This window comes from Mytilus edulis, chromosome 10 (assembly GCF_963676685.1).
Source record: "Mytilus edulis chromosome 10, xbMytEdul2.2, whole genome shotgun sequence".
NCBI classification, from domain to species: domain Eukaryota; kingdom Metazoa; phylum Mollusca; class Bivalvia; order Mytilida; family Mytilidae; genus Mytilus; species Mytilus edulis.
In genome coordinates, this window is record NC_092353.1 from 76,194,187 (window position 1) to 76,206,907 (window position 12,721).

At 32.3% G+C, this 12,721-nt stretch overlaps 1 protein-coding gene across 1 annotated transcript; it reads right to left on the reverse strand.

The window, feature by feature from the left end:
• Window positions 1-3,195: 3,195 nt before the first annotated feature.
• LOC139492990 (beta-1,4-N-acetylgalactosaminyltransferase bre-4-like) lies at window positions 3,196-12,236 on the reverse strand. The gene is made up of 7 exons (XM_071281135.1): window positions 11,891-12,236; window positions 10,856-11,155; window positions 8,594-8,826; window positions 7,475-7,662; window positions 6,534-6,656; window positions 4,873-4,977; window positions 3,196-3,376 (listed from the first exon to the last, which is right to left on the reverse strand). Exons 1-7 carry the CDS (start codon window positions 12,234-12,236, stop codon window positions 3,196-3,198), a joined length of 1,476 nt encoding a protein of 491 aa, XP_071137236.1.
• Window positions 12,237-12,721: the final 485 nt, after the last annotated feature.

A 12,721-nucleotide genomic window follows, 5' to 3' on the forward strand; every position in this document is an offset into this window, starting at 1 on the left:
CAGACAAAGCGCTTCAGACGCGGTAAATTACTGACGCGTTTTCATTTTTTACCACTGAACAGTTTTTTCGTGCATTTAAAAAAACCCTTTAAATTCCTGTTATGAGGGTCAGCATGGAGTTTACAGAATAGATAATTATGATAATGTAAAAAGAAAAAGAAAAAAAATGAAGAAAAAGAGGTGCTAAAGTAAAAGTATGGCGTTCAGTATCACTGAACTAGTATATATATTTGTTTAGGGGCCAGCTGAATTCAATTCGCCGTTTTATAATCTAATGCATTCTGGGTAATATTTTCAAAAATGTACACCAAAACGTTGTGATTGGTTGAAAACCTCCAAAACAATGGAAATTCAACCAATGTTGTGACGTTATTTTCATTTTGAGGTACGAACAATGAAATTACCCAGACTCCTTTAGATTCTGAAACGGCCAATTGCACATTGCATAGTTTCCCAAATAAGAAAATGTAAACCCTTTCTAAGAAATTTCCCAAGCAATGCTATGAACTGCAGTGCATGGTGGACTACTACGAGTTTACCATCATTCACCTAACACGCGTGATTTAGTAACTAGTTAAATAGTTTTAAAGGTGTAAAACCACCATTGATTTCCCCCTATTAGTCTTTGTTAAATTTGCACTTTTAAAAAAAATTGTGCAGAATTTATCTTTGTTTCAAATAAAGAAATACTTGGCATGAGAAAAGTGTTGTCCTGTCCTGTACTATAGAAAAAAAATTCACATAACATTTCATTGCATATTAGAAAATAACTGGAAGTCAACCAATCAAATTTCTCCCCTTATTTAACCTGTGTACAAGCTTTAGTAAGCATGTACCCTCAAGTTTCCAAAATATTCTAAAGAAACATCAAATAAAAAAAATATAGTGCTTTGAAATACCCAAGACATATGTTTATGACACAGAAATGTTTTACTGCAATAAAATGTAGGATTAATTACCTACAACTGTCAAATTCAAGGGAAATTCAATATTTTTTCGACCTATTTTCGTGACAACCGTATGTGACGTACCATGATTTGGTGCTATTACATCTTAAAAGAACGAGATACATTGTGCTATTTTTTCTATGAACTTTAGTATCGCGCCTTTTTATAACTTTCTCAAAACAATGCTCTTGATAAAACAGTTATCTTGCATGATTAATATCAAGTATAACTGTATACTCCTGGAATTATCTGCACTGGTTGTGTTTACTTTTGGCAGGACTTGCTTTGAAAAATCATTTTTCGCAGTAACTTATTCTTGGGATGAATTCAGGACGATTGAGTCTTCTGTGTAAAATGTAAACGTATATATGTTACTGTAGAAGCCGATCATGAATTGCTGGACTGGTTTAAATTATCTAAGGTAAACGAATGGCCGTGTTTGGATAAATGCGTTAGGCGGTCTAAGGTTATCCATAGGTATACCTGCAGTGTCAGTATCATTGGTTTGATATTTTGATAACCATAGACCACCACATGCGTATATACAAACACAGCTTCTGTCTCAATCGTTTCGACATATTAACAAGAACAATTATATTTCATTTTAAAAATGAGGTTTTCAATTTGCTTCAATTGGTCAATTCAGAAATAATCCATCCTAATTCATGTTATATATACATAGTTTAAGTTCCTATGCAATGTCATGAATTATATTTAGAACCCCAGTGTATCCATAATGCACCATTAATGAATTGTCCAATGAAATGTCTCCATTATATTTGTCGTCATTTGGTGTGTCTAGGTTATTTCTTTTTCTCACGTTGAGTAGTTTCCAAGAATATTCATCTTTAAGTTGGTATCATGACATTTTTTTAAGTCCCTGAAATAAAAGCAAAATATCATGTTTTTAATATTTAAATTGAAATTGAAATTATCGCATGGTTAGTGACACATAATCGTGTTTTTTTAGTCTTTCATCTGAATAGAGATCATTTATAACTTGTAAAATCAGTAATGCTTTAATGTTTAAATTTGAATGCAATGTCAGTCTGTAGTGATATCGAGAACGATTTCATGTAGTGGTGGCATGTTAATAGATATCAATCAGCCATGAAAAGTTACCAGATATCAATCAATCATGAAAAATTACCAGATAACAATCAACCATGAAAAGTTACCAGAAATCAATCAGCCATGAAAAGTTATCAGATATCAATCAGCCATGAAACGTTACCAGATATCAAGCTGCGGCGAAAAGTTACCAGATATCAATCGGACATAAAAAGTTACCAGACATCAATCAGACATGGAAAGTTACCAGATATCAATCAACTATGAAAAGTAACCAGATATCAAGCAGCGGCGAAAAGTTAGATATCAAGCAGCCATGAAAAGTTACCAGATATCAATCAACTATGAAAAGTAACCAGATATCAAGCAGCGGCGAAAAGTTAGATATCAAGCAGCCATGAAAAGTTACCAGATATCAAACAGCGGCGAAACATTACCAGATATAAATCAGCCATGAGAGACGTTACCAGATATCAAACAATGTGGAGACGTTACAAGATATCAAGCAGTAACGAGATCTGTATCGATTATCCGGTCGTATTCATCATGTTGATATTTTACAATATCATATGCAGATAACCTGATAATCGATTTATCGGGCTGTTTTTGTGTCTTTTAAAGTGTTTTCTTAGATTCACCAGCAACCGTAAGATGACTTGATAAGTTCTGGTCAAACTTATCAACGTCGGTTCAAACATTTTGAGGTCGCTGATATGTCCGGGTTAAAGTTATAAAGGCTGTGTCAACGTATTTGATGTCACAAAGCCGTGATATACAATTTTATTAAGAGCTAAGCGGAGTGATATAGACAGCAGGACAATTAAAAAACGTTTTCAATACCCAGAAGTAATGACACGTTTCATAATTTCATGAAGTGAAGACAAGTTGACAGATATCAAGCAGTGTTAACACGTTACAATATTCAGAAGTAAGTTAACACGTTACCACACATACAGAAGTGTGTTTACACGTAACTATACATACAGAAGTGTGTTTACACGTTACAGATTAACAACATGTAGTCTCATTCTTGTCAGTCCTAACCTCAGTTACATTTTATTTTTGTTCTCTAGATGCTATTTGTTTATTCGTCTGAATTTAAAATATAGATACATGCATATACACCTTTTCTCATGGTATTTTGCTCTCAAAGTACTCTGCTTTCAAATGATTTTTTTTAAATGTAAAACATGAATATAAATAAAATATTTCTACTTACCGCCATAACTTCTTTTTCGTCTATGTCAACAACGACTCGTGTATAGAGATGATTAAAGTCTATCTTTAATACTTTATACTTCAGGCTATTAATGCCATCCGTTTTAAAATATTTTTTACTGTCTTTCAGCATTTTAAACCTGTAATCAAGAGTAATAAATGGTATTACATGTATCTTTACTCAATAATGATAAAGTTTTTGAAAGTGTCGCCAGAACCTACTATAGCATTGTAATAAGAAGTATTTTTTTTTTATATATATAATTGATTATGCTGTACTTCAATGATATTCATAAGCAAATTTATATCATATATAATATGTTTTATCGAATTGTTTTTTAATATTATTTCTTGTACAGTCTCTCATAAATCTTTTAAGATTGGCACAAACAATGTGAATTTAAAGTTTCTTGTTATACATGTATGATTTATGTACCTGTATGAATAATTTATTGTGTAACTATATGTTATTGTATTCGGTGAGACTTTATATAATATATTGAATATGAATCTGTATCAATTACGTAGTAAAAGCAATCACTCATTAATCATAGTTCAAAAATACTGTTTAATCCTATGATTGTTCTGTTTGGTGGTGATTCGTGATATTGTAAGAGCAACTGTTGTTTTAGCTTCTGGAGGAATTCAAAACCTCGATAGTCCTGCGTACTATTGAATGATTCTTTTAGGCATAATAATCTTTGTAGATTATATCTATAATAACCCGATTCCACCATATTGTGTTGACTATTTTATAAAGTAAAGTCGCTTAAAAATCTATCAAATATAAAAATGAAAAGCTGTAATATTCATAACAGTTATAAAAGAACATGGAATATATTTGTAGATTTAATGCTACGTATATATATAAATTTCAAGGCAAAATACCATTACGGTACCTTAGAAATACAAACAAAATTCTGTAAGTATAAATGAACTTCTATTAACATTTAAGTACAGAGTTTAATTTGACCTTACTCTGTGATATGTCAAAATACACTCATCATAGATACCAGGATTTTGGTTTTACTTCATACGCGCGTTTCTCCTACAAAAGAACCACCAGTGACGCTCGAATAAAAAAAGGTTAAAAACGCTAAATGAAAAATGATGTTGTAGAGCATTGAGGACTAAAATTCCTAAAAGTTTTGCCAAATACAGCTATTTTTGTTAGATAAACTTTTCTGTTTTCCGTTTGATTTGCATAATATTCTCGATGCTTTATCTCTTTATTTTTTGTCCACTATTCTTTATTATCGCTATTTTGTGCATTTTTCCTTTGATCTTTTTTTGTGATAATTTTTCATATCATGCTACTCGCTTGAGATGGACAATTATCGCTAGTAACTAAGGATGCACGTTGTGTTGCTAATTAAGGAGTTAGAAAAGCCTTTGTATTTCAAAAATTCCAAAGTTTTGTAAACAGTTAATTTATTGATATGACCATATCAATGATAATGCATGTCAGCACAGAAGTGCTGACTACTAGGCTGGTGAATTAAAACCCCACCAGCAGTGGCATCGACACCGTGGTTGTAAATAAACTAATCAACGTCTCTAAATAGTTGTCAAAAGGTACCAGGATCTAATAATAAGAATAAAATATAATAATTTGATTTCAGTTTTCCACCATTACCTTCCAGGATTAGCTTTGTTTCCTGTATCCGTGCCATGTTTTATCATCTTATAACGAGCTATTTCCCTAGCATATCGGATCACTTTATATCCAGCGTTTTTAATTCTAAAAAAATAATAATATAATGTTAATATAAAATATTTAGTTGTCTCTCTTTTCTCCTTCAACTGATCAACAGAGGAACTTTATCTATAAGATTATATTATTTTCGACGAGTAGCCTTGATCATTGACCGTTCTTTATATATATATATTTTTTTATCATAAATGGTAAAAAAGACAGGTAAAATTCAGCAGGATATAAATTTGGTCTCTTCCAGGGAAGTAGACAGATCAATGACAACCAACCATTTTGAAGAACCCACTTGGTTTATTTATTGTCTTGAAATAATTGTCACTGGGTGTTTAGCAATAAACAATCAATCAATCAATAATAATTGCGACATATTGTACATGTTTTGTTAATTTTTCGCTTTTTCAAGAATAAGCCTGTGATATATGCCGCTTGTCATTCAAATCCTTTTTTTTTGCCTTGACTCGTTAGTCTCGTGTTAAGGTACGTTATATACAAATTATATTAGACATACACATGTGTATGCACCAGGAACGGACCAATCAGTTAAATATTCTTTATATACAAGTAAAAATCATGCTTACTAGTTATTTTTGTTTTGTTAACTTTTCTGTTTTCCTTTAGATTTGCATAATATTATCTATGCCTTATCTCTTTATTTTTCCACTATTTTTTTTATCGCTATTTTGTGCATTTTTCCTTTGATCTTTTTTGTGATAATTTTTCATATCATGCTACTCGCTTGAGATGGAAAATTATCGCTAGTAACTAAGGAGACACGTTGCGTTGCTAATGAAATTGACATGAAATTGACAACTTCGTCATAGGTAAAATAGCGATAAACAGATTATCATTGTCATCTCAATTCGATTGCTTTTCTCGCTTTCGCCGTACGCGGCTCAAACGAGAAAACCAATGTCGTTGAGAGGATCAACCATAATCTATAATAATGGCTATTTAACGAAATTCGTTTGATCTTGCTGACTGATAATTATAGATTATCGTTGATCATATCAACGAGATTGATTTTATCGCTTGAGCCGGTACGACGAAAGCGAGAAAAGCAACCGAGCTGAGATGACCAATGATAATCTGTTTATAGATATTTTACTTATGAAGACTTTGTTAATTTCAGGACAATGGGCACGTGCGTCCTTTGTTTCTAGTGATAATTTTCGATTAGTTTTAATATCATTCGACTCCGCTGAGAATGAAATTATCAGTCAGCAAATTCAAAGGAAAATTTCGTAAATAAGCTACAATTTCCTTTCTCAGTTGAGTGATATGAAAACTAGGGGAGCACGTGGCGTTGCTAATGAAATTGACATGAAATTGACATCGTCGTCATTGTATAGGTAAACAGATTATCATTGGTCATCTCAACTCGATTGCTTTTCTCATTTTCGCCGTACCGGCTCAAGCGAGAAAATCAATCTCGTTGAGATGGGCAACAATCAACTATATTCATTTTTCCTTTTTTCACTTTCCTGTAACCGCCCATTTGGAACCTCTTAGATCAATTCAAAACCTAAATATTAAAAAATGGCTGCCGTATTATTAAATATAGCTTTCTGACGCATGCTCCATACCTTCTCCACATATCGTCGTCTTCACATCCCCAGCCAAAATATCTGTTCGGAAACCCGTTGACTTTTTGGAACTGTTCTTTTGTCAAAGATGACACGCCTCCAAATAATGAATTGTATGGTAATCTAAAAAACATACCACATCATTAATCACGTGATGTAATCATTTATGCTTCGATAAGAGAAGAACCAGCAAGAGTTCCGAACCAAAATTGTGTCCTGAAACCTCAAAAACAGGAAATATATAAACATAACAGAACACAAGACAGTACAAAGTCACACAAGAACAAGCGCATATGAAACAGATGATTTTAAAAGCCGAAGCGAGGGCAATAATTACTGTAATTAAAACACGTTTTTTACAAAATTTGATAATGAGAAGTAAGACTATAAAAATCCAATTGATAGTTTTCACAAACCACGTTTGACTTTGTATATAAACTACATTTATATGTTTTAGAGTTAAGTATGGTGTTTATTATCACTAAACCAGTTTACATTGTTGTTAAGGGGCCAGCTGTAGCTCGCTTTCTGGTGTGGGATTTTCTCGCTGTGTTGAAGACCCATTGGTGGCCTTCGGCTGGTTTTTGCTCTTTGGTCGGGTTGTTGTCTCTTTGACACATCCCCCATTTCCATTCTTAATTTAATTTTTTATTGTTCCATAGTTCCTTTGATAAAAATCTGGTATACTGTCACAAAAAGCCAATGTCAAACTTAATAATCTTCCATGCACAATTTTTGTTAACTAGGCCTGATTTTGTTAATTTAGTAAATACAGTTCGAAAACCCTTTTAAAGAACCTTTAGAGTAATACTTAAAGGTAATACTTAATGCATCCTCCGGTAAAGGAGGGGACATACATTTTTTTCATCGGATCCTCACTGTAAAGTGTCTATAATCAAACTGCAAAACAGTTTCCCAATATAAGACCTTATATTTCTTACCGGTATTTGAATTTATCTACTGCAACTGACATATGTCTCGGTTGTTTTGGACAGTTGTAAATATTTTTGTCGTTTTCAGGAATCAAGTCCACATCATGGAAGACAAAACATTGATAGTCGTGTATCTTCATTGCTTCTGCATACCCAATATTCATCAGCATGGCACGGTTAAATTTAGAACCTCCATTCTGAAATGTTAGACAATACAGGAGCCTGTACTAAGTGTTTGACGTTGCCTCGTGTATGACATCTGTTTTTCGTAAACTGTTCTAATATAGATCGATTTTTTCAATGGAATTGTTCATATGATAATTGATGATCTAAAATCTTACTAGGAAGGACGTATAAGGAAATGCATAATATATTTTGTAAATTTAAAATAAATGTTTAGTTTTAAATGTCCTGTTTGACTAGTAATTATGGTAATGAATTTTAATACTATTCACATTATTTGCCAAATTAGTAAATTTTTCATATTTTATTCCTATACCCGGGAGAAATTATTTCTTGGCAAATTAATTTTTGATTCAGTACACAATAAAACGTAATTTGTTGGACAAAGTATTAATTTTCTTCATGTCTTGGATAGCGTAATTATTGAAAGCTCTAACCAGATTACCAGGACCAGTATTGCTCTCGTTACCCGTCCCCCAATCTTCCCCTCTAAAAAAAGAAAGAAAAAAGATTACTTTCCCTGTATCAAGCGACACAACATTTTCAATAACAACTACAAAAATGTACATTAGTGCACAAATGTGGACTTAGTAAAGAGTAAAAAAAATTAATCGCCACAATTTCAATCCCCTCCTTGCTAAAACATTTATTAAAAAAGAAGAAAGCATATTCAGCAGCTGCATAGCCTCGTTTTGCAATAAATAAAATAACACAACCAGCGACAACTGCTAACCTTTCCGCAGCAACAAAAGTCATCGTAATAGTTGGTTAACTGCATAGGTGGATCCAAAAGGGGTTTCAATCCCACTGTTTTCGATTTTGTGATTTAAAAAATAAACGGTTAATGTTGTTGTAATGGTTAGGAAAACTCCCAACCCTTTTTAAAATGGCTAAACCCGTACCTGAACAGTTCGACGTATAATTTTAAGTAATTGGATTGCATACCTGTTCAACGACATATATTCCATAATCCAACTCCTGTCTATTAAGTATAGGATGGATATTATATAAAAATGTCCGCAGATGACTTTCTCTGTTTCTGTATGGAATAATGATGGCAACACGATGGCGCGGATAACAGGTGGATGGCTTTCCCCTTCCTCCATTTTGAACCCAGTGATACAGTTTATCTAGGAAGGAATATTTTGGGGAGTCGGAATATATTGCTAAATCACCGACTAAAAAAAGAAACAAAAATCATATTAACAGTATTTTTATGTATGTTAACTGTAAAAAAACGAAGTCCATTTATCATTTAAATACCAAAAGTTTCAATATTTTCCCCTTGATAATGTATGTTGGTCATACACAAGCTTATGTCCAATTTCCTTAAATTCCTTGAAGGTTTTACAAAATTATTTATATAATAAACTCTATTTACAGTTTAAACCTAATGAAGTTGACGCCGCCGAAACCGACTACAGAATCTAAGATCGATAGTCGCACTAATTAATTCTTTTATTCCGTAAGCAAATATACAGCTCATAGGATTAAATACATACACAAATTATACAGTTGACATAAACATATACAGCATTAATATATAGTTTAAGTTTGGCATACAATTTACATTGGTAATAAAGGTACATAACAAAAATCAAGTGTGACGAATTTTCTCTGCCTGGGTATTTACCCAGAGTATTTAATTCTTTAATATATCTTACAGATAGTAATTGAACTAATTTGAAGGTAGATGGGTTTCTATTATAATATACCTTAATATTAGTCCCCGAGGGTATCACCACCCCAGTAGCCAGTACTTCGGTACTGGCATGAAAATACGGATTTTTTGTGTTATTAAAATTTACTGTTACAAAATGATAGAAATTATTATAAATTAAGGAATGTATCTCCCTCATGCAAAGCTCTGATTCCTTTCACGGATTTGGTATTACTTTTTGGACCTTTTGGATTATAGCTCCTCATCTTTTATATAAGCTTTGGATTTCAAATATTTTGGCCACGAGCATCACTGAAGAGACATGTATTGTCGAAATGCGCATCTGGTGCAGGAAAATTGGTACCGTTAATTTTATTAATAAATTTACTTCTGACATTTATATATTTATCAAACTCTAATATAAAATGATATTCGTCTTCGATTACTTTCTTATTACACATATTACAAACACGTTAATGTCTGGAAATATTAAAGTATCTTCTAGTTTCTACATTAAGTGAATGTGAATTGATTCTATATTTAGTTACGTATGACTGGTATAAACTGTTCAATGGTCGATTCAAATAAAATTGCAAAGTATGTCCATCATGTATATATTGATATAAATTACATTTTGAAGTATTTTCAAAAAATGACAAGGCTTCAGCTCTATAATTATCAACAATTCTTTTTTTAAATTCATGCCAAAATAATTGACTATTTCCAACACTTTGTGCTAACCATATATCATTAAAACCATACCTGTGTAGTATGTCTCTTATTTTACAACTCCAATTGAGTTTATCATTCGGTTTGACAAAAATAGATTCATACATATTTTCATAAATACTATTCAATATACAATTATTAGATTCTAATAATTTCAACCAGTAACGTACAATTCTTACATATCTGTTTACATACAATGGTAAACGCCCAAGTTCAAAATACATCATATGGTTTACAGTCGTTTTTCTCACTTTCAAAATTCTTTTTAAATAATACAAATGAAGCGTTTCTATATCAATTTCCATATGGAAACCCCATATTTCACAACCATAATTCACAATACTTGTTTCATATGATATCAAAGTCTCAGTGTAATAACAATCATCATAAATCTTACTCAATAAACAAAATGTAGCCTTTCTATCCTGTTCAGATAGTGTGTTCTGTGTTACAGTACGTCTGGCGTACTAAATTATAATCCTGGTACCTTTGATAACTATTTACACCACTGGGTCGATGCCACTGCTGGTGAACGTTTCGTCCCCGAGGGTTTCACCAGCCCAGTAGTCAACACTTCGGTGTTGACATGAATATCAATAATGTGGTCATTTTTATAAATTTCCTGTTTACAAAAGTTTGAATTTTTCGAAAACTAAGGATTTTCTTATCCCAGGCATAGATTACCTTAGCCGTATTTGGCACCACATTTTGGAATTTTGGCTCTTCAACTTTGTACTTGTTTGGATTTAATAATATTTTGATATGAGCGTCACTGATGACTCTTATACCAGAAGATTTAAATAAGTTCAAAATTTTACGACCAAACGAATTAGCAATCTTTATGTCCTCTGTTGTTCTTTTACTTTGTAGATCAGGTTCATGATTAAGTGAATCAGTTTCATTGCAATTAAATACATTTAAATTGTCTTGCATTATGAAGTCATTTTCTAAACCTATTCTTCCGTTGAGATGATTACCAATCACTGCAATGTTACCTAATACACTATAATGTTCTATTTGTTCCTGCAAAACTTCAAAGACATCTAAGTCAATCTTTCGGTTAAACACATTATTATCAGGGGGCATATATATAAATAGCACACAGATACAAATCTGTACTATCAAATATAATAACATTGCTTATTTTTAACCATATCATACTATTAGCACAACAATTCAATATTTCAATATACGGATTTAACAACTTTCTATAGAAAACAATTACTTCTCCTCTGTTGCACTTTTCCCTGTAAACAAACTTTTTATCATAACCATTTAATTCCGTCGGGCATTTGACCCACTCATTTAAGCATACGATATCGCAATTTTTGTTTCCATTAAAAATTCTTTGTCTTTTATTTTCCGCAACAGACCTTTAGAGATATTCCATGAGCACACATTTAATGAACATTTATTACACTTATCACTTTTAACAGTAGTACAGCCATTCGCCGCAAACTCCTATTCCTGCCACAACTTTCCTTCAATGAACAATTTATCCCCTACTAGATATGCTTCTTTATTTTCTTTACGTTTTTCCTTCATCACTGGTATTATTTTTTTCGTTTTAGTAAAACCTCTGTCGGGTACTGAGGACTAATTCCAAAACTTGTTTGTCTTAAGCGACTCGAATCTTTTCGTACCGTTTCTCGATCAGCGAATGCAGCAAATTTTACCACTATTGGTCTCGATCATTCGGCATTCGTCTTTTCTACCAAGTCTATATGCTTTTTCGAGTTTTATGCGCGTTTTAGCGTCATTAATGTTCAACCTTTGCTCGAGAAAATCTGTAATAACGTTGATGCAATTTTCCGGTACTTTTTTTTCCGCCGCATTCGCATCCTCGTTATCACCCTTTGCCCCGTTTATTCCGGTATCCATTTCAGTAACTTCAATTTGTCCATCGATAGCAAAGAACAGAAGATTACTGCTAAAGTTTTGTTTTTCAAAGTCGACAAGTCTATTTTTCACATTTAAGTTTACTGTTTTTGAGGTTTCTATGCTTTCAGACACCTTATCAAGTTTCTTTTTAATAGCTTGGTGTTCATCCTTTATATCGGACATAAATTGGGCACTATGTTCAAGCGTGCTTATTCTGTCTTTGCAGGATTTCATATCAACATCAACAGCACAAAATTTCGATTCGTATTTGTTTAATCGCTCTTCAATAGAGTCTAGCTTGTTGAGTTTTGTTTCCATCGAATCAACTTTTTTACATAAAAATTTAGTATCATCTCAATTCCGTTTGTTGCTAGATTATAGCGGCAGGGGTGGGGTGGCGGTGGTGGACTGGGGTATTGTTAAAACTGATACGGCTGACCATGGTACTGAAAATTTGGTGTACTTAATTGAATGGGTGTGTATTGACTAAATCCCTGATTAATTGAATTGTGATATAATTGTCGCGGACTCGACAAAAAGAGCGACACATTAGAATTTGATTAATTATAAACTGTTAAAATAGTTTACCTCTAGTGGCAAATATTTCAATTAAACTTATTAATTATAACATATGCATTAAAAAAAACATGACATGTACATAAACACATTCATTAAACAAGTCGGTATAATTAAAAATTGCGCAATAAACTTAAAAATTTTTGAGGGTCTTGTTGATTTTTTTTTTTTTATTTAAGCTTTTTTCCCCTGTAAATTATAGACTGGTAGTGAATGTTTTCAATCGA

Bases quoted from the DNA above. Each gene is read 5' to 3' on its own strand.
- LOC139492990 (XM_071281135.1), bottom strand. From the start codon at position 12,236: ATGGAAACAAAACTCAACAAGCTAGACTCTATTGAAGAGCGATTAAAC. The intron at 7,663-8,593 runs GTATGCAATCCA...CTAACATTTCAG, and splicing joins GAATATATGTCGTTGAACAG to AATGGAGGTTCTAAATTTAA. The intron at 3,377-4,872 runs GTAATGGTGGAA...TCTTGATTACAG, and splicing joins AACAAAGCTAATCCTGGAAG to GTTTAAAATGCTGAAAGACA.